We start from the raw sequence: 26,679 nt of genomic DNA, 5'->3' as shown, positions 1-26,679 counted from the left end.
CGGGGGGGGGGGGGGGGGGGGGGGGGGGGGGGGGGGGGGGGGGGGACCGTGGCCTGCGGCGGCTTTCGGGGGAGGCTGCAGCGCCCCCTGCCGGGAAGGCGGCTACTCAGGCTCCTCCACCCAGGGGAGCGCTGCCTCTGGCATCTCCGCGCGTGTGTCCGCTGGTGACCTTGGAATCACTCTGTGAAATTGCCCTGTAGTAAGAAGCCGTTTACTCAGGTTCATGAGCGTTTAGCCTCACTTCCTGCAAGACACTGAACGTGTCATGGAATGAGAGTTCTGCTGTTGACAAACAAGAGTATGATACGGGAAGTAAGAGGTAATGACAGTAATGCTTACATTAATGAACACTTTCCTGCTCGAGTGACATAGTCATCTCACGGTAAAAAAAGCAAAAGTAATTAGAGGAGACAGTCAAGGTGGCTAGGAGAATAGTTAAGATTGTTTTTTCTGAATTCTGAATTCATTTATTGAGCACCTGTTGTGTGCCAGGCACTGTGCTAGATCTGGGGAATTCAGGCACGGAGAACACAGACATGGTCTCTGCCCTGATTGGGGCACTTACAGGCTAATGAAGAGACAATTTATTAAACAGGTAACGATAACTAGCCCTGAATGCTCACAGTATGCCCAGTTGTTTCAGTGATACCTCATTGTGGTGGTGTCCTTCAGGATTGCTTTCCCTGCTTGTTTGCGTTTCATGCTGTTCAGATACACGATTCTCTTTAACTTGTGGGTGTTCAGGATCTTTTCGCTTGGTTACTGAAGGTCTCCATCTATCACCTGTCTTTCTGTTGCCTTCCACAATCTTAACGGTTAGATGGTGCCTCTGCTTCGTCACCTGGGAATGAATAGCTCAGCAGTTTGTCATCACGTCCTGCGTAGCCCTGACAAGGCTCTTGTTAAAGTCACCAGTAATCTCCCTCAAATGAAATCCACTGTATCTTTTTCTCTTTTATACTAGATCTCTTGGTGGCATTCTGAAGTTGAATGCCGACTTCTTGAAACACTATTTCTTTGGTTTCCCTGTGGTTTATCTGCTTTGTCTGCCCTCGTCGTCTTTGCCTGTTCTGAAAATCTAAATGTTGGGCTTCCTCAGCTCTTGATTCTAGATTCTCTTATCTTATAACCCCACACATTTTCTGCAGGTGATCTTACCAGTTTTCATGGTAAGATCGATACCCAAATACTTCTAGCTCAGACCTTTGTCCTGAGCTCCAGACCTATGCATTCATCTAACCAGTGTTGACGGAATGCTTTGCAGATTCTTGGTAATATGGTGCATTCTGTGCCCTCATGGGTTGTTCAGTCTGTTACTGGATACAGATAAGAAACCAGCAACCAAATATGTAATTATGGAACAGAAAAGCAAAAGCAAACAAACAATGAAGCGAAGGAATGGGATGCTGTGACATAAAATAGGATGGTATCGGGAAATACTTCTGAGGAAATAGCATTTATACTAAAATTTGAAAGATGAGAAGAATCCAGGGAAGAGAAAAGAATTCAAAGAAGGAGAACAGAAGGCCAGACTGGTTTCATGTCTTTACTACTTGATTGCTTGGAGTATCTTATGGTGGACATTTTGGGCTTTTCCCAGGATTGGGTTGTAAGACCCCAGAGGAAGGGATCTTGAGTGTAGGGATCTGTTTATATCCTAAATGTACTATCGAGAGTAAGACATTCAATATAGACTTTTGAGGAGGATGAATAATTTGTGTCTAGAAGGGACTGCATGTTTGATTGGAAGGGGTGTATGAATACAATTTATTTAAACAAGCTCCCTAAAGGTGTTAGGAGATAACACTTAACAGTGCTGCAAAGGGGTCACTAGGATGCTAAAAGACAAGTATTACAAATATAAACCCAAGGCTAAATTATCATGCTAGCTTTATCATCTAGTTTTTGCTCTATTTAGAACTGCTGATTATAAATGCTATAGTTTTTTTTTTTTTTAAGAAAATTAGTCTCCTACATTTAGCAAAGATTTATAGTTTTTCCAGTCCACTCCCTGCTCCACTTAATAGATTTTATTTTTTAGGGAAGTCTTAGATTCACAACAAAATTGAGTGGAAGGAGTAGAGACCTATCTTCTGCCTCCACCCTGGTATCTTCCCTCATTAGCAGCATCCCCTGCCAGAGCAGTACATTTGTTAAAATGGATGAACATCATCATAATTCAATGTGCATAGTTTTACATTGGGGTCCACTCTTGGAGTTGTACATATTTTGATTTTGGAGAAGTTCATAATAATATGTATCCACTATTATAGTATACTATAGAGTATTTTTACTGTCCTAAAATTTTCTTTGCTCTGCCTTTTCATCCATCCCTACACCCTAACGTAATCTGCTTTTTAGAAAATAAGAATGACTTTGATTTTAGTTTATTTCCAGTTACATTTAGTTAATATTTTAGGATTATGATTCATTCCAACATTTGTGCACTTTGCTTCTCCTACTGAAATTTTGTACCTTTTAAAAGTTCTTCTCCCCTTTGGCACAGTATGCATTTTATTTTAATTGGTTTAACTAATTTTATTATTATTTTTTTACATTTTTTAAAATGTTTGTTGTTTTGAGAGCGACAGAGAGAACATGAGCACAGGAGGGGGAGGGGCAGAGAGAGAGGGAGACACAGAATCCGAAGCAGGCTCCAGGATCTGACCTGTCAGCACAGACTCTGATGCGGTGCTTGAACTCACAAACTGCGAGATCACGACCTGAGCCAAAGTCAGACACTTAACTGACTGAGCCACCCAATGCCCTGTTCAACTAATTTTAATTGGTTAGATTATCATTCTAGAAGTCTGGAGAATATTTAGGTGTTATCAGTAGAATATAAGCTAATTGATGGCTCTTTATATTTTATTTCATTAAGCTGTTAGGGTTATACTAGTTTCCTGGATGAACTTACCTACATTTATGCTTATAATAGTTCTTAAAACCAAAATGCATTCTTAGATTTGAGTGATCAGCAAGTCACAATTATTTGGCCATTTACTTTAAGCAGTATTCATTTCTCTAAACGTATTACTGTAATTGTCATAGTCTTGGAGTTCCAAAAATTGGTTTTATTCAGAAAGTACAAACTCATTTTAACTTCACAGCAGAATCTTGCTAGTTGGAAATACAAGTTCTCTGAAACATGAATGGGATATTCTTTCAAAGATCCCAAACTAATTTGTTATTGCTGGATACATATTAAGAGTGTGTTCCTCTTGAGGGAACAGGATGTACAGGAGTACAGTGTATAGAGAATAGTGTATTTGGACAGCTTGGTGGAAAGAGGCAAACCTGTAGAGATTAGCGGTGGTTGCTCTCGGAAGGACCAGGTAAGCAGTTAGGGAGGTTAAGAAAAATTGTGCTGAATGTACTAGGAACCAACAAACCAAGCACTGGAGTATTTTTTATTTTTTAATTTTTTAAATGTTTATTTATATTTAAGAGGGAGAGAGAAACAGAGTGCAAGTGGCAGAGGGACAGAGAGAAAGGGAGACAGAATCCGAAGCAGGCTCCAGGCTCCAGGCTCCAGGTTGTCAGCATAGAGCCTGACGTGGGGCTCGCACACACCAGCTGTGAAATCATGACCTGAGCCGAAGTTGGACATTTAACCGACTGAGCCACCCAGGTGCCCCTGGAGTATTTTTATATTTAGATGATTGTCACAAGTTCAACTTCATTAGGTGGCTTTTAGCTGTAATAATTTATATTCTATTTTATTAAAAAAATGCAAACTGGTTGGTGATATGGTGGTAAAAGTCTTGACTGGGAAGAGTTAAGGCCTCATTCTAGTAAAGATGCTAGGCATCTTAATTATACTTATACATCTTCTATAGATAAGGCCATGGGTCTGAGGATAAGACTTAGAAACCACTTGCAAGTCATTGGTCCTAAGAATAATGGAATAATGTCAAAATATGCAGTATTTTTTAATTTGTCTGAGGGAGGGAAACAGTGGCAAGGGCATGCACACAGAGTGACACAGGCCCTGAGGCAGAAATTTTTCTTTCTCCAGTGCTTTCTTCCCCCAAAAGTAAAAAATTATAACGATTATAATATACCACACCAGTATATTTAGTATGTATGTATGTATGTATTTATTTATTTAGTGCCCATATGTGTGCATGAGCAGGGTAGAGGGGCAGAGGGAAAGAGAATATTAAGCAGGCTCCACAGGACTGTGAGATCATGACCTGAGCCAAAATCAAGAGTCAGATGCTTAACAGACTGAGCTACCCAGGTGCCCCTAGCACACATTTTTTGAGCACTGACCACATGAAGGTTACCTATCCGGCCTAGGTATTTTACATGCAATATTTTATTTATTTCTCATAACAGCATTCTAGAGTTGGTGATATTGTTAGCTTTTAAATAACGAGAAGGTACAACACCAAAAAAATAAATAATTGGATTAAAAATGGGCAGAGAACCTAAACACATATTTTTCCACAGAAGACATATAGTTGGCCAACAGACACATGACAAGATGATCAACATCACCCATCATCGGGGAAATATGAATCAAAAACCACAATGAGATATCACTTTACACCCAACAGAATAGCTAGAATCAAAAATTCAAGAAATAACAATTATTGATGAGGATGTCGAGAAAAGGGGACTCTTGTGCATGCTGGTGGCAATGTAAATTGGTGAAACCACTGTAGAAAACAGGATGGAGGTTCCTCAAAAAGTTGAAAATAGAACTACCATATGATCCATTAATTCCACTACTGGGTGTTTACCCAAAGGAAATGAAAACACTAATTTGAAAAGATACATGCACCCCTGTGTGTTTTGCAGCTTTATTTTTAATAGCCAATATATGGAAACAACCCAAGGTTCTATCTATAAATAGATAGATGAAGGATATGTTATGTGTGTATACATATATGTGTGTGTGTATGTATTATTTGTAATATTATAACGTGATATATTTTTTGTACATATGTAAAATGGAATATTTCTCCGCCAAAAAAAGAGAGATCTTGTCATTTGCAACTACATGCATGGACCTAGAGGGTGAAATAAATCAGACAGAAAAACACAAATATCATCTGATTTCACTTATATGTGGAATCTAAAAAAAACCAAATGGACAAAGAGACAAACAAAAAACCCCCCAGACTCTTAAATATGGAAAATAAACTGGTGGTTGCCAGAGGGGAGGTGAGGGGTGGGTGGTGGTGAAATAGGTGAAGGGGATTAAGAGGTGCAGACTTGCAGTTATAAAATAAATAAGTCATAGAGTTGAAAAGTGCAGCATATATTGAAATATATAGTCAATAACATTTTAATAACATTGCACGGTGACAGATATGACTACACTTCTCATGGTGAGCCCTTAGTAATGCGTAGAATTGTCGAATCATTATGTTGTAGTCCTGAAGCCAGTATAACACTGTAGGTTATTTATAATTCAGTAAAATTTAAAGATAAATGATGAGAAAGAAGTAATAATTAGGTAACAGAATTCAGTCTCTGCTCCAGTCCATCTGGCTCCTGAGCTCAGCCAGCACTTGACCTGGCTCTTTGTTTGCTGAAGAAGCCTTATGATTTTGTTGGTAGAGTAGGTGTAGTCACTAGTTGAAGTGGAGCCACCAAGGCTGCAAGATTTTCATATTATTTATTTATTTATTATTTATTTATTTATTTATTTATTTTTAAATGTCAGTGGGGGAGAAGCAGAGAGAGAGGGAAAGAGACAAGCAAGCTCCTTGCTGTCATCACAGAACCTCACATGGGGCTCGATCTAATGAATCTGGGAGATCATGACCTGATCTGAAACCAGGAGTCAGATGCTTAACTGACTGAGCCACCCAGGTGCCCCTTATTTATTTATCTTTAGAGTAGGCTTCACACCCAATGTGAGGCCTAAACTCATGGCCCTGAGGACTAAAGTCTCATGCACTATGGACAAAGCCAGCCAGGCATCCCTGATTTTCTTATTTTTTAAATTGAAGTATGTTCAGAGGTGCCTGGGTGGCTCAGTGGGTTAAGCATCTGACTTTGGCTCAGGTCATGATCTGGCAGTTGAGTTTGAGCCCCGTGTTGGACTCTGTGCTGACAGCTCAGAGCCTGGAGCCTGCCTCTGATTCTGTCTCCCTGTCTCTCTGCCCCTCCCCCACTTGTGCTCTGTCTGTCTCTGTCTCTCTCAAAAATGAATAAAAACATTAAAAAAACTTTAAACTGAAGTATTTTTACTTCAAGCTTAGTAAAAAGATGCCTGTGCTTTAGTATTCTCTAACTCCTTTTTTTAAAATTGAGATATTATTGACATAACATTATGTAAGATTTGATACATTTATATAATGCAGTATGATTAGCACTGGTAGTGTTAGCTTTGATTACATAATTATTATATCTTTTTTTTCTGGTGAGAAAAAAGAAGATTTAAGATCTAGTCTCAGAAAATTTGAAGTATAGTCCCTGACTTATGATGGTTCAACATAGGATTTTTCAACTTGTCAATGGTCTGGGAGCAATACGCATTTAGTAGAATCTGTACTTTGAATTCTTAATTTTTACTTTTTCCTGGTCTGACGATATGTGGTACAATATTCTCATGATGCTGGATGGCAGCAGGGAGCTGTAGCTCCCAATCAGCTGTGTGGTCATGAGAGTAACAACCAATGCATTTGCAACCATTCTGTGCCCATATAGCCATCTGTCTTTCGCTTTCAGTACAGTAATCCATAAATTATGTGAGATATTCAACATTACTAAAAATAGTCTTTGTTAGATGATTTTGCCCAACAGTAGATAAGTGTTCTGAGCACATTTAAGGTTGGCCTGGCTAAGCTATGGTATTTGGTAGGTTGGGTGTATTAAATGCATTTTGACTCAGGTTATTTTCAGCTTTGATGTGTTTATGAGAATGTAACCCTGTTGTAAGTTGAGGGAGATCTGCATATCGTACATTACTGTTGACTCTAATCACTATACTGTGTATTTGATTTGTAGAACTTCATCTTCTAGTTCCAAGTTTATACCTTTTAACAACACCTAGCTCCTTTATTGAAATTTTTAACCTTTCCTTATTCTTTAGGTTTGGATATTCTGGAGAAAAAAAGTGGTGGGGATAAAATCATGAGAGAGGGATGGAGGGGAGACTGCAGGTGTTTAAGAAGAATGCAAGAACCACACATTGGCAGCCAACAGATGTTTTGCTTCGAATTGGTATTTTACCAGCTTTTAAATTAGTTCTAACAGTTAAAAATCAAGATGGTTTATCTCAAAAATCCAGATTTCTGGCTTCCTTGAGAATACAAAGATCTAGCAGTTCAGGGAGTACCTTTCTGAGCAGTATTGGTTGAGCTGAGTATTGGTCATGACCTCGGGTTGGGCGAGATCTGTCCAGGGCACCATAGCTCCTTAGCTATTACTGCTTGATTTATTTTATTAACTAGTAGGGATTTGCTTTTTGATTCTGGGTCTCATGTACACTATTGTGACTGGTCTGCTTAAGCAGTGGGGTGAATCAGACTGCAAGTTTGGTAGGTACAAGTGAAAAATGGTGATTCCTAAGGGAATTATTTTAGAATATACTAAGAGTATTGAATTGGTATCAGCACTTAGGTTTAGAAAACAAACTATTTTGGTAAATTTAAAATCAACTAGATTAAAAAAATTTTTTTTAATGTTTTTTTTTTAATTAAAAAAATTTTTAATGTTTATTTATTATTGAGAGACAGAGAGACACAGAGTGTGAGCGGGGGAGGGGTAGAGACAGGGGGAGACACAGAATCTCAAGTAGGCTCCAGGCTCTGAGCTGTCAGCACAGAGCCCGACGCGGGGCTTGAACTCATGGACTGTGAGATCATGACCTGAGCCGAAGTCGGTCGCCTAATCAACTAAGCCACCCAGGAGTCCTTTAATGTTTATTCTTGAGAGAGAGAGAGACAAAGACAGAGACAGACAGAGAGAGACAGAGTATGAATGGGGGAGGGACAGAGAGAGAGACACACACACATACACAGAGTCCGAAGCAGGCTCCAGTCTCTGAGCTGTCAGCACAGAGCCGGACGTGGGGCTTGAACTCACGAGCTGTGAGATCATAACCTGAGCCGAAGTTAGACGCTTAACCAACTGAGCCACCCAGGAGTCCCTAAAATCAACTAGATTCTTGATGATGATTTTTAGAGTAAAAAATTAGATAATTTCAAAATTTAATTCTTTGTTCATATCAAAAGTATCATATTCCTAAGAGAAAAGTATGAAGTTAATTTGTTCTTTCCTATTGGTATAGAAAATATGTTTATTCTTTGAAGTAGTTCATTTGTAATATATGTGGAAAGCTAACTGATTCACAAATTACTGTGCAAACTAATCATATGTTCAAAGTTGAGCAAAGATGATATATGTTAAGAGGGAATTTTTTTTCTTAATCTTAATTAAGTCTCCAAAGAGGAGTGACCAATTTTAAAAACCACGTTAGAGCTTTCTAAATGTTTGATTTATTTTCCCCAAGAAAAATAAGAATTATATCATTACCCTCTGATGGATAGAAGTTTTCTTCAAAGAACATCAAAGCACATTAATTTTTAAAGTACATTTGCCCAAAATTAATAATTCATCATTCTGTTCGTGCTTATATAGTGAGAAAAAATATTCAGAAGTAGTCTAGTCGAAAATTTGGTATCATTTAAAAAGGGTTCACAGGTTACAAAGTGCTTTACCTGTGCATTTTAATTTAATACATAAGACAACTTTGATTTAAAGTTATTCCTTTTTATAGACTCTCAGGGTCAGGTGACTAGTGAGGGGCTTTCATACTTTTATTCCTACACCATATAGTAAAAGATTATATTGAAGCGAGCAGTATGACTACTCTTGTTTTCCTGCTGCATATAATAAATATTTCCAGTGAGCTGTTTCTTCGTGGTCTTTGAATCTGTAGATTCTTTTCCTGTTCCCTGGCTGTTTTTAGTTATTTTGGAATGAGAGCTTTTTAATTACTGTCTTTTTTAAGATTGAGCTTTTATTTCTTGAATCCTTTACCTGCCTAAGGTCAGTTTCTTATTTGTCAGTAGGTCCTCATTTTTCAGTCAGAAAGGCAAATTCGAAGATATTACTGATTAGGAATTTATTTTGTTTTCCCCTGTTCACTTATTTGCTTGCTTCTCTCTGTCTCTCTCCTCTCTCTCTTTTTTTTTTTTTTTTTTTTTTTTTGGCTTTCTCTACTGGAAGCCTCATGAGAAGGCTGTGGGAAAAAAGATAGCAGTGAAATGAAGTAAGTAGAAGTCTTCCAGAGTTCCGTGGGGGAAAAAAATGAAGCTATAGAATGAGTCTCTGGACTTTGCAAAGGGCGAGAGGGGTTAACCTCTTGGAGAAATACCTGACTCTTTGCCTATGTAGACGTGTTACCTGGCAGGCTACTTTTTTTTTTTTAAATTGTGCTAAAATGTACATGTATAATACTTATCATTTTAACTATTTTTTTTATTTTTTTATTTATTTATTTATTTATTTTTATTTTTTTTTAATTTTTTTTTTTCAACGTTTTTTATTTATTTTTGGGACAGAGAGAGACAGAGCATGAACGGGGGAGGGGCAGAGAGAGGGAGACACAGAATCGGAAACAGGCTCCAGGCTCCGAGCCATCAGTCCAGAGCCTGACGCGGGGCTCGAACTCACGGACCGCGAGATCGTGACCTGGCTGAAGTCGGACGCTTAACCGACTGCGCCACCCAGGCGCCCCTCATTTTAACTATTTTTTTAAAAAAATTTTAACGTTTATTTATTATTGAGAGACAGAGCATGAGCAGGGGAGGGGGGAGACACAGAATCTGAAGCGTCAGCACAGAGCTTGACGCGGGGCTCGAACTCACAAACTGCGAGATCATGACCTGAGCCGACGTTGGATGCTTAACTGACTGAGCCACCCAGGCACCCCTCATTTTAATTATTTTTAACTGTATAACTCAGTGTCATTGATACATTCGTAATATTCTGTAACCATCACTAGTATCTGTACGCAACACTTTTTTCATCATCGTCAATGTTGACTCCGTACCCATCAAATACTCACTTCCCATACCTTCCCCCCACCCGGCTCAGCCAGTGGTAACTTCTATTTTATTTTGTATTTCTATGAATTTGCTTATTCTAGATTCTTCATGTAACATACAATACTTATCCTTCTGTGTCTGACATTTCACTTAGAATGTTTTCAAGTTCTCTCCATGTTGTAGCATATCAAAATTTCTTTCCTTTTTATGGCTAAATTATATGTATATACCACTTTTGTTTATTCATCATTCATTTTTTTTTCTTATTTGTTAAAATAACAATGGTTTGTTGATGAACACTTGGTTTGTTTCTACCTTTTGGCTATTGTGAATAGTGCTGCTGTGAACCTTGGCACACAAATATCTGTTTTTGTTCCAATAATTTTGGGTATATACCTAGGAATGGAATTGCGGGGTCATGTGGTAGTTCTGTTTGACTTTCTGAGGAGTCGCCAAACTGTTTTCCAGTTCCGTTTCAAACAGAGGTCATTAGATTAAAAAAAATGTTTATTGATTTATTTTGAGAGACAGGGTGTGTGTGCGCACACACCAGAGCCAGGAGGAGGGGCAGAGAGAGAATCCCAAGCAGGCTACGCACTGTCAGCACAGAGCCTGATGCAGGGCTCAATTTGCAGACGGTGAGATCATGACCTGAGCTGAAATGAACAGTCAGACCCTTAACCAACTGAGCCACCCAGGTGCCCCGAGGTCATTAGATTTTTAACATCTGGGTCTGCTCATTTTATTCCTTTCCTGGAGACCTTCCATGCTTGTATTTCAGGTACACAGTGGAGTCGAGGCTCTAGTGTGTCATCCAAAGCCTTTGCATCTCTTCCTCCACCGTACCCTTCCCATACCCTCTCTTCTAACCACCTGGAATGCGTCCCTCGAACAGGTGTTTTTCATGTTTTGCTTTATGCCTTTGTTCTCTTATTTCCTCTGTACCAAATGCTCTTCTCTCATCCCTTCTTTCTGAAATGCTACACTGTTTCAATGTCCAGCTCAAGTACCCTGTCTTGCCAGGACCCATTTCCATAAGTTTTGCTGCCTTCTAAGTTTGAATCGTTTGTTCTTTTGACTTCTGTTTTCTCCATGACACCAGTAGCTGTCTGTGGCTTCCTTCTTGGTCGTCTCTTTCAGACTCAGGTTTATTTACCACCAAATGTTTTAATGCTAGCATTAGGCCTTCTGAGGCCTAGGGAAGCGAGGTACAATTACGTGGTAAAACTTTTCACTGATTGTTAAATGCTCATATACATAATCCACAAAATGGATTGCTTCAATGGTGTGCGTTTTGGAATCAGAACTGAGTTCTAGCCCCAGCTCTCCTTTCTTGAGAAAGCTACTTAACCTCTCTAAGCCTTGCTTTCTTCATCTGTAAGTTAGGACAGTAATACTACCTGTCTTTGACAGTTTTTTTGAGATTAAATGAAGGGGAAGTATTTATGATAGTGCCTGTAACATAAAAGTGTATGGCTAGCATTAAACTCTTCCTCTTGACCTTTTCCTCCTCGTTCTTTTCTTTCTTTTTCTTTCTCCTTACCCCCTTTCCCTCTTCTTCCCGTTTTCTCCCTCTTTTTTTGCCTCTTCCCTGAAATATCAGAATTGTTATTTATGAAATTGGTCTATTTTACATTTAGTTAGCTTTTTCTATGTTAGAGTAGCTCTTTTTCTAGGTTCAGAGATTAAGGGCAAGTAAATAATTTTGCATGTGTTGAGCTATAGGTCACCACAAATAAATTGCCTCTTGATAGAGATTTTGTCATTCTTTGGCTTTCAAAAGTACTCACTTTGCAGCTACAAATAAATGTTATATTGATGACAAACACTTTCTTAGGGCATCAAAATCAGTGTTTTATCTTGTAGTATTACTATATTCTCTTTTTTTAATGATTTAAGTACTTATAAGTCCTTTTTATTTTTTTATTTTTGTTTTTTATTATATATATATAATTTATTGTCAAATTGGTTTCCGTACAACACCCAGTGCTCATCCCAACAGGTGTCCTCCTCAATGCCCATCACCCACTTTCCCCCTCCCCCACCCCCATCAACCCTCAGTTTGTTCTCAGTATTTAAGAGTCTCTTATGGTTTGCCTCCTTCCCTCTCTGTAACTTCTTTTTTCCCCCTCCCCCTCTCCCATGGTCTTCTGTTAAGTTTCTCAGGATCCACATATGAGTGAAAACGTATGGTATGTGTCTTTCTCTGTCTGACTTATTTCACTTAGCATAATACTCTCCAGTTCCATCCATGTTGCTACAAATGGCCAGATTTCATTCTTTCTTATTGCCAGTAGTATTCCATTGTATATATAAACCACATCCTCTTTATCCATTTGTCAGTTGATGGACATTTAGGCTCTTTCCATAATTTGGCTATTGTTGAAAGTGCTGCTATAAACATTGGGGTACAAGTGCTCCTATGCATCAGCACTCCTGTATGCCTTGGGTAAATTCCTAGCAATGCTATTGTTGGGTCTATTATATTCTCTCAAAGTACTTAAGTAACACATTTTCTCTCTTCTATCAAAGAAACTTCTCAGTTCTGTTTTGAGAATTTATGCAAAATTACATATAAATTAAAATTAGGAAGAATACTTCCTTAATGAAGCAGGTATATAAAATCTGTACTTTAAATAATATTTATTTATTTATTTATTTATTTTAACGTTTATTCATTTTTGAGAGACAGAGTGAAAGTGTGCGAGTGGGGCAGGGGCTGAGAGAAAGGGAGACACAGAATCCAAAGCAGGCTTCACTCTCTGAGCTGTCAACACAGAACCTGATGCAGGGCTCAAACCTGTGAACTGTGAGATCATGAGCTGAGCTGAAGTCGTATGCTCAACCAACTGAGCCATCCAGGCTCCCCTAAAGGGTTTTTTTTTAAAGTTTGTTTATTTTTGAGAGAGATTCCCAAGCAGGCTCCATGCCATCAGCACAGAGCCCAACCAACGTAGGGCTCGATCCAGTGAACCATAAGATCATGACCTGAGCCAAAAGAAATCAAGAGTCAGATGCCTAACCCACTGAGCTACCTAGGTGCCCCTAAAGTCTGTACTATTCTTTGTAAGATATCTCTAATGAAGATAGCTGGTCCTTGGGACCACTTTAGTGTGAATTCTTGCTTGTCAGAATGGACATTCATGCAGTTCCCTTTCCTTCGCCAGTGGATAAGAAACAGAATTCTATTACACACGGACCTGGAAACTCAGTTTTAGATGTTCTTTATTCATTCAGTCATTATTTATTCAATATCCAGTGTCCAATAAATGCGTAGCTTAGGTCATAGAAAACGATTGAGAGATTGTTTCCTCTAAAATTGGTAGTGAACTGAGTGCAAGAGAAAATATGTCTAAATAATATTTAAGACAAATTATGAAAGTATACAATAAAAGCTTACAGAGGAAAGAGTGATTGACTTAATTTGCTAAGAAAGATGTTTTGCTATTTTTTTTTTATAACTGTTCATTTCTACAGAAGAGGATAAAGTATAAAATAAATAATAGGATAACTGAATGTAGGTGATTTTTATGGTAAGAGTCTTCAGTGTTAGTTGATCTGTCACTTTGGCATTGCAGTTTTAGTAGGGGCTTTATATGTCTGCCCTGTATAGTCATTTCTCTGGACACATGGCTTTGTTTTCCAAGGATCTGCCTCCTCATAAGTCTTTAATTGTAATAAAAGTTACTGAAAATTTTCTTAATTGTAAAACCTATAGTTGGAATAAGCTTATTTCTAGGCCAGTGATTCTTAAATTATTTTGATTATATACCACAGTTAGTTAAAAAACGTTGGGTGAAATTCTAATAGGTATATATATTTATCTATGATTATGTATATTTATTATATACTAACGTATGATGTGTCCCATAAAACATACACACACACGAAAAGATTTTCAAAAGGAAGAGGCAATGGTGAAATAAACCATTTAAAAATGTCTTGTTTATTGTGATGGAGTCACGCCAGCATTATTATTTATTTTGAAGCATAATATACACGTATGGTGAGGTTCATTGTTAAAGACAGTATGATGTGAGTCTACAGATCAAGTAATTTTTATATTGCTTTTTAAAGTTACTGGCATAAACCATCACAACAGTAGAACAGATCAATGAAACCAGGAGCCGATTTGTTGTAGACTCTGGGTCTGGAGTTCTTTCTTGTCCAACAAGACAGCAGATGCAGATTTAAATGTGAGAGAGGCTAATGTGCAGAAGACAAAAGCCCCAAGTAAGGGTCCTTGCTTCTTTTTTATTAGGATCAGAAGGCTTACAAACATGGTGATGGACGTGCACAAAGAGACAATAAATCTGTGAACATTAACTCATGGACGTGAGGAAAAATGGGTCTTGAAAATATGGGGGGTTAGGCCTTTGGGTTAATACGAAACAAAATCCTGGCGCTGGGCAGCTGGGCGGAAGGTTGTTTACAGTGGACATGAGGCATCACCTCTGTTTGTCTTAGCTAGCCAGGGGATGAGACAGAGCAAATAACCTCAGGGTTAACAAGGTACCTTTTCTGATTAGAGCCCTAATCAGCTCTGCTCTGGGCAGCTTCACCTGCAGCAGTGGTCTACAGTCCAATTCACCTGTTTAGCTAACTTGGTCCTTTCCTCCTGTTAAAGCAGCTTTCTGCTATAGTACTAAATTGGGGGGGGCGCTTCCGCCCTGAATACCTAATCTTGGTTATTTCATATACATATGTTCTTTATTGGGGACTTTCCTCCGCTCTCTCTATACTGGGGCTTTGGCCCCACCTTCTCTATACTTATTTATCTAATCTTGTTTACCCAAACTTGGGTGTGAACATCCTATGGCTTTCTAATTCTTTATGCCTTGTTAACCCATTGGTGTAAGTCCAGAGAATTTCTAAGCTTATTCCCCACACTGGTTCTTTGAAAAGATCAACAAAGTTGAGAGATCTGTAGCCAAACTCACCAAAAAAAAAAAAAAAAAAGAGAGAGGACTTAAAATCACAAATGAAAGAGGAGAAGTAACTGGTAACACCACAGAAATACAAATAATTGTAAGAGAATGTTATGAAAAATTATATGCCAACAAACTGGACAACCTAGAAGTAATGGATAAATTCCTAGAAACATAAAATCTACCAAAAGCTGAAGCAAGAAGAAATAGAAAATTTGAACAGATTGATAACCAGCAATGAAATTGAATCAGTAATCAAAAACCTCCCAATAAATAGAAGTCCAGGACCAGATGGATTCAAAGGCAAATTCTACCAGATATTTAAAGAAGAGTTAATCCTTATTCTCAAACAATTCCAAAAACTAGAAGAGGAGGGAAAACTTCCATATTTGTTTTATGAGGTCAGTGTTACCTAGATACCAAAACCAGGTAAAGACACTACAAAAAAAAACAAAAAACAACAACAACTATGAGCCGGTATCTCTGATGCATTTAGATGCAAAAATCCTCAACAAAATACTTGCAAACTGAATCTAATAATACATTAAAAAAATTGTTCACCATGATCAAGTGGAAAATATTCCCAGGATGCAAGAGTGGTTCAGTATTTGCAAACCAATCAATGTGATACATCCCATCAATAAGAGATCATCTCAATATATGTAGAAAAAGCATTGGACAAAGTAAAACAACATCCATTCATGATAAAACCCCTTGGGACACATGGGTGGCTCAGTTGGTTATGTGTCGACTCTTGATTTTGGCTCAGGTCATGATCTCACAGTTCATGAGATCAAGGTCCGTGTTAGGCTCTGGTACTGACATCATGAGCCTTCTTGGGATTCTCTCTCTTCCCTCTCTCTTTCTGCCTGTCCCCAGTCAGGTGCATGTGTGCACGCTATCGAAAACAACCCCCAAAAACAAAACAAAACAAAAAATCCCCAAAACCTCAACAAAGTAGATTTAGAGGGAAAATACCTAAACATAACAAAGACCTTACATGAAAAACCCACAGCTAGCATACTCAGTTGGGGAAAACTCAGAGTTTTTCCCCTAAAGTCAGGAACAGGACAAGGGTGTCCATTCTCACCGCTGTTACTAAGCGTAGTAATAGAAGTCCTAGCCACAACAGTTAGACAAGAGAAAGAAATTAAAGGCATCCACACTGGGAAGGAAGAAGTACAATTTTTACTCTTTGCAGATGACATAGTATTATATATAGAAAACCCTAAAGGCTCCACCAGAAGTCTGCTAGAAATGGTAAGAAGTGTATTCAGTAAAGTCACATGACACGAACTCAGTGTACAGAAATCTCTTGCATTTATGTGCACTAATAATGAAGCAGCAGAAAGAGAAATTAAGAAAACAATCCCATTTACAGCTGTACCAAAGATAATAAAATACCTAGGAATAAACTTAACTAAAGAGGTGAAAGACCTTTACTCTGAAAACTGTACATCATTGATAAAAGAAATTGAAGACAGCACAAAGAAATGGAAAGACATTCCATTTAACAAATATGTAACAAACATTGTTAAAATGTCTGTACTACCCAAAGCAGTCTATAGATTTAATGAATCCCTATCAAAATACCAACGGCATTTTTTTGCAGAAGTAGAACAAACAATCCTAGAATGTGTATGGAACCACAAAAGACCCTAAATAGGTAAAGCAATCTTAAAAAAGAAAGACAAAACTGGAGGTAGCACAATTCCAGACTTAGAGTTATATTACAAAGCTGTAGTAATCAAAACACTATGGTATGGGCACAGAAATAGACACATAGATCAGTGGAGCAGAGTAGAAAACCCAGAAATAAACCCACAATTATATGGTCAATTAATCTTCAACAAAGTAGGAATGAATATCCAATCAGAAAAAAGACAGGTTCTTCAACAATTGGTGTGGGGGAAAACTGGACAGTTACAAGCAAATGAATGAAACTTGACCACTTTCTTATACTATACACAAAAGTAAGCTCAAAAAGGATTAAAAACCTAAATGTGAGACCTGAAACCATAAAGATCCTAGAGGAGAGCACAGGCAGTAATGTCTTGACACTGGCCACTATAGTATTTTTCTGAATGTCTCCTGAGGCAAGGTAAATAAAAGGAAAAATAAACTATTGGGACTACATCAAAATAAAAAGCTCCTGCACAGTGAAGGAAATAATAAAACTAAAAGGCAACCTATGGAATGGGAGAAGATAATTGCAAATGACATATCTGATACAAGGTTAGTATCCAAATATAAAGAACTGTTACAACTCAACACCCAAAAAACAATCCAATTAAAGCATAGGCAGAAAACATGAACAAACATTTCTCCAAAGAAGACCTATACTATAGATGGCCAATAGACCCATGAGAAGATGCCCAACGTCAGTCATCATCAGGGAAATGCAAATCAAAACTTTAAGAGATAGCGCTTCACACCTATCAGAATGGCTGAAATCAGAACAACAAATCAGAAAATACAAATCAGAAACAACAAATGTTGGTGAGGGTATGGAGAAAAAGAAACCCTCTCGCACTGTTGGTGGGAATGCAAACTGGTGCAGCCATTGTGGAAAACAGTATGGAGGTTCCTCAAAACGTTAAAAATAGAACTACTCTACCATCCAGTAATTGCACTAATGGGTATTTACCCCCCTCCCCCCAAAACAAAAACACTTAATTAAAGAGATACCTGTGTTTATTGCAGCATTATCTACAATAGCCAAATTATATAAAGAAGATGTGTGTGTATGTATACACGCACACTCGTACATACAATGGAATATTATTCAGCCATAAAAAGAATGAAAGCTTGCCATTTGCAACAACATGGGTGGAGCTAGAGAGTATTATGCTAAACAAAAGAAGTCAGAGAAAGACAAATACCATATGATTTCACTCATATGTGGAATTTAAGAAACAGAACAAATGAGCAAAGGGAAAAAGAAAGAGAGGCAAACCGAGAAACAGACCCTTATCTATAGAGAACAAGTTGATAGTTACCAGATGGGAGGTGGCTGGAGGGTTAGAAATAGATGAAGGGGATTAAAGAGTATACTTATCATAATGAACACTGAGTAATGTGTAGAGTTGTTGAATCACTATCTTGTACACCTGAAACTAATATAATACTGTATGTTAACAACAGTGGAATTACAATAAAAAACTTAATTAAAAAGATAGTTATTGTCCTGTCAGATTCAATTTTGTACCTCTAATGAAGCATTTGAACTAGGAATAGGTAAGAAACAGCTCTGCCATAAACTTATTCATTTGTGATTTTGTAACTAGAACAGTATAGATTCAGTATGGATTCTTCAGTATAGATTCTTTACAAGTGTGTATGATTTCTTTGTGGGTGCCATTGTGAACCCTACCTGTTATGGAATGCCTCTTTTTATTTCAGGATACCACTTATCCTAACATATTACCGTATGACATACCACCTAAGGAGGGAATGTTATTCTATATGCTAAATACTAGTAATGTTTAATTCAAAGTGAAAGTGGTAATGTTTCCTTTTGGCATTCCTTTGGGTCATTTTACTTAATCTGCTTTGGAAACCACTGCTCTAGACATGCCGTCTGGGGCACAGGTCTCTGAAAGTCTCATCTAAAGATATTCTCTTCGTGGCGTTACTTCCTCTATCAGTGTTTTTCTTTTCTTTCTACACCTATCCTTCCTCTACTCCTAGAAGAAGTTATAAAATAATGTAGTGATGAAAACAACTTTGGTGGGTATGAGAATATTATTGTTATTTATACTGGAAGCAGAGCATCTTAACAACTGATAAGATGTTACATGTTTTTATTACCTTTATGACATGAAAATTTATTTAATACTGTATTTATTATACTAAATTTTTATTATAATATGTTAATAATGAAAATGTGTTTCTTCTTTCATTGGTTATGCTGAATATTGTTTTCAGAAATTTAAAAAGTATTTTATAGATTATTTAAGTTTCTTTAAAGGGACGGTAGAGGGCACTGTGGTATTTACTTTTTCAAAACCTATTTTAACATTAGAAAGTTTGGCATTTTTATGTGTAATGCAGTGTATCTCTTCAGCTAATCTATTGAAAAGCTATAAAACTCTTTGTTCTTTGCCTTTTCAGTCCGTTGGGACGATAAAAATTTTGTTGAGTACTGGAAACTTTGAGGTGCACTATTTTTCTGGGTTCTACATTTGCTTTTGTTTAGTAGATAAAAGAAATCCTTTAAAAATAATAATTCTTGTAAATCTATTCACTAATTTTTAAAGTTTGCCTTTGTGAGATTTTCTTGATTAAAATCAGTCCTATGAGAAAAATAGCTTTCAGTGAATATTATATAAGAATTTAATTAAACTTTGGAAAGATGTTTTTTCTAAGTCCTAGCATCGCTAGTCATATGTCGGATACGATTTTATTTGCCTACAGCCTGTCAGAGATACCACGCCCGGAGTGACAGAGTACCCTTGTATTATAGCATGCACTGAGGAAGCCAGTCAATCTTAGTCTGACAGGAAACCTACATATTTATTCCTACATCTTTAATGAGAAAAGAAGAAAAAGCTTATTTCGTAAAATTTCCTCAGGGAAATTATTTGAAAATTTCATTTATATTTTAAGAATGTAATAAACCTTAATTGGGTTGTATAGATTTTAAAGAAGATGAATCTTAATGATGGAAAACAGTATTTATAATGCATTGCAATGCATTGTAAAATTTTCTCTCTTCTGCTTTTACAAGGCATTGAAAATGTAGAAGAAAGAAAAATCTCAACTCCTCCTTTGGTCATTCTATTATAAATTAGCTGAAAAATACTAGTCATAAATGATTATGTTTTTTATAAGCTTTGCCTGCGATTTGGGAGTTATTCCCCAGAACTTTCTTGGTGTGTGACCAGCTTTGTGAAGGAGGACAGTGAAAAAACCTCTGATGTACTTAAGATCACCTAGCAAGATAATGAATGACCTTGTCAGTGACATATCTTAATAGTTATTCCCCAAACCTGTACCCATTTGGCCAGTTGATATTTCTTCAGACATTAACATTTCTTCTCCAGATTTACAAAAATTCTGGAAGTAGCTTGATTTTTATTTTAAAATGAATGTTTACTATTATAAATAATCACTTTTGATGTGTAGTTATTTGGTATTTATTTTCCTGTCAACTGTAATAGTTCATAGGAAGCGAGGAACTTGTAAAAAATTCCTTCTGGCATAGATAGATAGAATAGGCTCCATGAGGGCAGGAATCTTTGTCTGTTACATTGCCCCAAGTGCCTAATTCTGTCACAGAGTTAGGTATACAATAAATATTTGAATAAAAATTTGTTGAATTTATATTTAATCCATTATCAACTTGAAATATTTAAACCTTCAGGAGTTAAGTTTGGATGTAGGGAAGCTTGTTTGTTCTTCAGAGAAGGTTTTAGAATGAGGAGAACAATTTCTCTGCTACTTATCCAGTAGTTTGGTAAGAGGTGGTTTAGCACTTGAGCAGCTAGTCACCAGCGCAGTGCATGCAAACCACTGTGGAGGAGGAAATTATGAGCGAACTTGCTGTTAAAGTAACAAGCAAGCCCAAATTTATATTGTAAAGTAACTTGCTAAACATAAACTTGATCAGTTGGAATGCAAAATGTTTTAAAGAACTATAGTTTTATTAGAGCTTATTAGAACTAGAATTAGGTTAATAGAGGGGACATGCTTTAAAATAAATAGGTAATGATGTTTTATGAGCCTGTCAAAGTAGAAACCAAAAGAATTAATTTTAGCTTAAATCATCATTATGGTTTTTACACATAAAATGGTGTTTTTCTTTTTTGCTTTTGGTAAGTATTTCCTTCGGTAAATCTTTTTGTCTCAGGTGTTATTGCTTACCAGGATGGTCACAAATTACAGCAAAGGGAGATCTGAGACTCTGAATTTCATTTGTAATACAAACTAATTGCTTAAATATTAGAGAGGAAAGGAAGGAGAGATCAATATGTGATATGTTAGCAAAGGGAGGGGTAGGATGAGGAATTGTGTAGGAGGAGAATGGTGTCCCAAGGTGGAGGCAGGAGGGAATGCAGAGGGATCCCATCATGTATTCTGCAGTATTCATTGGTAGCTTGTTATGCTAGGTGATGGGGTGAAAAGTGGAAAGGCCACGTCTTTGCCCTCCTGCAGCCTACATTGTAGGAAAGGAAGCCCCCCCTTCACGTAACATAATGCCGTCTAGTAGCAAAATGCCTGTCTCTTACTTAATTTAGGTTGAACATTATTTTTCCACCACATTTTCACATTTTTAAAAACAACAGCCTTATTAAGATATGATTCACATATCGTGGCATTCATTCTTTTAAGGTATACAACTCAGAGGTTTTTATTAAAGAAGGCCACTATCGCAGTAGTTTTACCAGGGTTCTCTTTGAAGGTCTCTTTTCTAGATCTTTCCCTTAAGATGCCTTCTTCTTTTGGTAAAACATCCTGCTTGTTAGGCTCCACTAATTACCGGCTGATTGTCCTATCCTTTCTATCCATTGCCCTAGGCTATACATATCTCAACGGTCTGATCCACTTACATGCAGGCAGGGGTAGTTTTTGAGGCCACTCTTTGAGGTTTGCTCGGACTGCAGGTGGGTTCTTCTTAAGCTGTCTCTTTCCATGGTTCTTTCTGATCCCCTGTCTGGCTTATGATACAGCTTGTTGGTCTCTATTAAGAGGAGTTATTGTCTTTGAGAGCACCCTTAGGCTTGAACTTGCTCACACTCTGTTTCAAATGAAGTCAGTCCCTTTGGGGAGAGCTTCAGAGCTCTCTTTTCTTACAGTCTGCCTCTCCTGGGCAGACTCTCCTAGCCAGTGTTCTGGGTACAGGGCTGAGCAAGCCTGTGGCTTGCTGCTTCTGGTGTCAAACTTAAGTTCTGTGAGCAGACTAGGTTGAGGACGCTTGGAGCTCTAGCATCGCCAGCATCCTGCACTACGGTAAAGCTTGTTTTATAGGAGGAAGGCTGTGTGGAGGAAGGCAGCCTCTGCTCTCTTGACCACACTTGCCAGGAATTTAGCCTGCTTGGAGTGGAGGGGGTGAGAAATGCTGGTGGCCTGCCTTGTTTGTGACATAAGGGATAAGCCTTGATTAAGAACTGGGAGGGAGTGGGGCGCCTGGGTGGCTCAACCAGTTAAGCGTCCTAATTGTCCCACCTTGGCTCGGGTCATGATCTCACGGTTCATAAGTTCAAGCCCCACGTTGGGCTCTGTGCTGACAGCTCAGAGCCTGGAGCCTGCTTTGGAGTCTATGTCTCCCTCTCTCTCAAAAATAAATAAATACTAAAAAAAAAAAAAAAAAGAACTGAGAGGGAGGTTGGTTCTCTTGGTCACACCTACATGGAGTGGAGTTTGTCAGCTTGACCTGGGGCAGGGTAGGAAATTGGTTATGGCTCAGATGCCACAAATGGTCCCAATACCAAGTTTTAGTAGATTTTCTTGAGTAATGTTTCTTTGTTTGAATATGCCCTGGAAAATTGCAAGGGACTTACAGTGATTGTTTTTTGTTCTTAACTTTATATTTTAATTCCACTTAAGTTAGCATAGTGTTATATTAGTTTCAGGTGTACGATAAGGTGATCCAAACATCCATGCATGACCCAATGCTCATCACGACAAGTGCACTCCTTAATCCCCATCATCTATTTCATCCATCCCTCCACCCATCTCCCCTCTGGTAACCATCAGTTTTCTAAAGTTAAGAGTCTGTTTTTTACTTTGTCTCTTACTCCTTTTTTCCCCCTTTGCCTGTTTGTTTCTTAAATTCCCCGTATGAGTGAAATCATACGGCATTTGTCTTTCCTGACTGACTTATTTTGCTTAGCGTTTTATTCTTTAGCTCCATCCATGTTGTTGCAAATGGCAACATTTAATTCTTTTTTATGGCTGAATAATGTTCCACTATATGTATGGATATACACACCCCACACCTTCCATCATTCGATGGACACTTGGGTTGTGTCCATATGTTGGCTACTGTAAATAATTCTTCTATGAACATAGTACATGTGTTCCTTTGAATTAGTGTTTTTGTATTCTTTGGATAAATACCCAGTATGCTGGGTTATAGGGTGTTTCTATTTTTCAGTGATCGTTTTTTAAAATAGTTTTGGTCAGCTTTGCTTATTTCACTGGACTTTTGGTCTGTGAAGCAGCTTTTCCTGTCCTCCTGGAAGTGGAACTCTCCAAACTACTTAATTCTAAATCCTCCTAAAGTTCAAAGATGTGTTCCTAGGAAGGAAACTACCATTTCAAGTAACTGAATTTTTTTTTTTCTTTTTCTTTTATGAACAAAGGTTTTGGTCAGACATGAAAAGCAGAGCAGTTCTCTGCAGTGTCTCAAGTGTCATGCTGAGGACTTTTATAATCACTATATGTGTGATAAGCTAAAGATGTTATTTTCAGGGTTTATTTTACCTAGTGTTATAATGCCCACAGAAATCTATAGCTTCTACCCAGGTTGTTTACTTGACTGGATTTTTCAATTTTTTGAGTTTACTGATACGTGAATGTTTCCTATATAGGATATTTGATTTTTTTTGTTTTTGTTTTTGTTTTTGTTTTGCATTCTTTCATAGTCTAAGTGTCAAACAGCTTACAGGTATTTAAGGTGATATCCATTTAAATTCTGAATTTTTAAATTGCTTTCGTTTGATATTAAATTACATTTTACAAAAGAATTTTAGTGACATCGGATTGTGCATTTTACTTATGTAGAGTTTCATATAAAAAGTCAGCAACTTAAAATTTTAGAATTTGGATGTATTTCATCCTCCTGCTCAGTGAGGAGTCTTTTCTAATTGCAGCCTTTGACCTCTTTGTCAATATACCTAGTTCTGTCAACCATCTTTGCTCCTCTCTGTATTTACTTGGTTTACTCTTCTTATGACCACTGAAAGATGCTCTCCATCCCTATAACTCTGCTCCCATTCTTAACAGGGAATCCATTGTAGGGCAGAGTAATCATACTGAATCATGTCAGCTCTCACTGGAAAGTGGATTATGATGGTTTTCCTTGGATTGACCATCCATTCCAGGTTCCTTGGTGGAGAGGGGAGGCGTGGTCATGTTGTGCAATATGTTTCTCCATTTAAGATATCATCTAGATAATTTCTTCAGCAGGAGCATAGGTTTGACACTTTCTTACAGAATGAGGTGGTAGATTTAATTGAACCAATTTACTCACACTCTGGTTTATTAATGTAATCATTTCTTACTTCAGGCTGTAATTCTACATAAGTTAAACTGAAGAAGGAATTGATAACAGTTTTGTAGTAGTAATAGTATGCTGTTGGGAATTTCTTTTAAGATTCACTGTGTACTGTTGTAATGGCATGTAACATTTGCCTGTAAGAGTGACCTGTCATGAAAATGTACTCCCATGATATACTGTATCTGGCTGTTTGATGAATTTTATATTGGAAACACACACATCAAATATAGGTTTTAATGGTAAAAGATCCATGTATATTCCTATAATACATTTGGAAGGACACAAAAGAAACTGATCCCCTAGGTTGGAGGACCGATATGGAAATGTATACTTTTATCTCATTTGAATTTTGTAATGAGTAGAAGTGTTACTAAAACAATAGTACATCACTAAGAGGTAAGTAAAACAAAAATGACAAACAATAACAAAAGGGAAAATAAATGGATAAGGCAGACATTCTGTGGATATAATTCTAGCTAAATGTAATCTGGTGGCCCATTTGGGTTTCTTCTTACAATTGGTAAGCTCTTTGTGTCGATTGATGGCAAGTTTGATTAGAACTCTTTTCTAGGTGGTAATTGTATTCCTATTTTTTATCATCATATTGTTCCCTCCAATATCAGATGATTTAGAAGAGTTGCCGAATTTCTCTTTGACATCAGATCTTTTCTTGATTTGGAATGCAAGTTAGAAGTGTTGCCTCAGGAATAGAAAGACCATGTTGATGGCTTATGAGTATTCTTCGCTAATAACTCAGGCCAGATTTTTTTGAGTTACTTTGATCTATATAGATGGTAAAGAATTTACTTGAATCTTTTTCCAAATGCTCATATCTAAAGTCTAATTGATTGAATCACTCTTGGTGTTTCATTTTAAAAGAATGCAGCTTTGGCAAATGTCTTTACATAGAGAAGAGGGATTATGTTCAGGTTTTGGGTTATTGTTCTTTCATTGTATTTTAAGCATTTACAGGTTTTCTTTTTCTTTCTGCCCTTTAGCCGGCCTCAGAAAGTATGTTTGTGTCCATTTCTACCATTGCATCCTCTGCATATCTCTACTCATTTGTACATAATTCAGCATCCAGCAGAGGTAAGATTTTATAAAATACATAATTGCAAATAGAATATTAGTACATAAGAGAAAACACACCAATGGATATCCTCATACTTCCCAGCTCTTTAACATTTCTGAAAATAAATTGATGACAAATGCTTTGTCTTTGGGAAAAAATAGTTTCTTTTGTATGTTATATCATAGTATAGTGTCATATGCTTTAGAGACAGATAAAAATGGTTATTTCATAAAACATTATTGTTTCACAAAAAACTGTAATTGAATAGTATAGAAATTGAGAACCCCAACCATTTTGCATGAAGAAAAAATGAGATTTTTGTGATTGAAGAACTAAGAAACTCGTTGCTTTTTAAATTTTGATCATAGTTTATATTTCTTAATGTTTCTTGATAAGTAGAAATAATGTCAGCATTTTAGTGTTAGAAAATGAATATATAAAGTTTTATTTCTTTAAATGAATAGAACAAATATGTATATATTGTAGCATATGTGTTGTATATAAAGACTTTTTAATTAATATTTTCTTAGAAGCATTTTTTTTTTTTAACGTTTATTTATTTTTGAGACAGAGAGAGACAGAGCATGAACAGGGGAGGGTCAGAGAGAGGGAGACACAGAATCTGAAACAGGCTCCAGGCTCTGAGCTGTCAGCACAGAGCCCGACGCGGGGTTCGAACTCACGGACCGCGAGATCATGACCTGAGCCGAAGTCGGCCGCTTAACCGACTGAGCCACCCAGGCGCCCCTTAATTAATATTTTCTTATATACGTGAGAATTATGCATGTGCTGGTGTCTGTAACTCTTGATTAGCTGCAGTAATGAAGAATGGAGGGAAGGATTTGATTGATAACCATAAAAGAGAATCATTATAAAATTAGTTGATGCATGGTACAGAATGGGTTTAGATTAACTGAAGTTAAAATTCTTCTTACATTTGGGAACTCAGGATATCATCTATTGAATTAGGCTTTTGAAGAAGGGATTTTTTTTTTCTTAAATTTCTGAAGTATATGCTATTTTAAATCTTTAACAAAGTCTTTAAAGATATCAGTCTTTTTCCTTTTCCAAATGATGAAAACACTTATTCTTTTATTGTAAATTATTAAATATTCCATTTATTTATTTTTTTTTATTTTTTTATTTTTTTTAAATTTTTTTTTCAACGTTTTTTATTTTTATTTTTGGGACAGAGAGAGACAGAGCATGAACGGGGGAGGGGCAGAGAGAGAGAGGGAGACACAGAATCGGAAACAGGCTCCAGGCTCCGAGCCATCAGCCCAGAGCCTGACGCGGGGCTCGAACTCATGGACCGCGAGATCGTGACCTGGCTGAAGTCGGACGCTTAACCGACTGCGCCACCCAGGCGCCCCTAAATATTCCATTTATTGAGCAGCCCTTTTTTCAGTGTTAACAACATGCTTTTGTTAGGATTTGAACAGT

The 26,679-nt window shown here is 37.3% G+C and overlaps 1 protein-coding gene across 1 annotated transcript in view; it reads left to right on the top strand.

Annotated features, from left to right (window-relative positions):
- The window catches only part of DTWD2 (DTW domain containing 2), a 115,922-nt gene that overhangs the window by 420 nt on the left and 88,823 nt on the right, over positions 1-26,679 (top strand). The window contains exon 2 of the mRNA XM_049648434.1: positions 25,163-25,253. Within this exon, the coding sequence (XP_049504391.1) occupies positions 25,163-25,253 (91 nt within the window). The remainder of the gene's footprint in view (positions 1-25,162; positions 25,254-26,679) is intronic.

This window comes from Panthera uncia (assembly GCF_023721935.1).
Source record: "Panthera uncia isolate 11264 chromosome A1 unlocalized genomic scaffold, Puncia_PCG_1.0 HiC_scaffold_17, whole genome shotgun sequence".
NCBI lineage: Eukaryota > Metazoa > Chordata > Mammalia > Carnivora > Felidae > Panthera > Panthera uncia.
The sequence above is the reverse complement of the archived record's forward strand: the minus strand, read 5'-3'. Positions and strand labels throughout refer to the sequence as shown.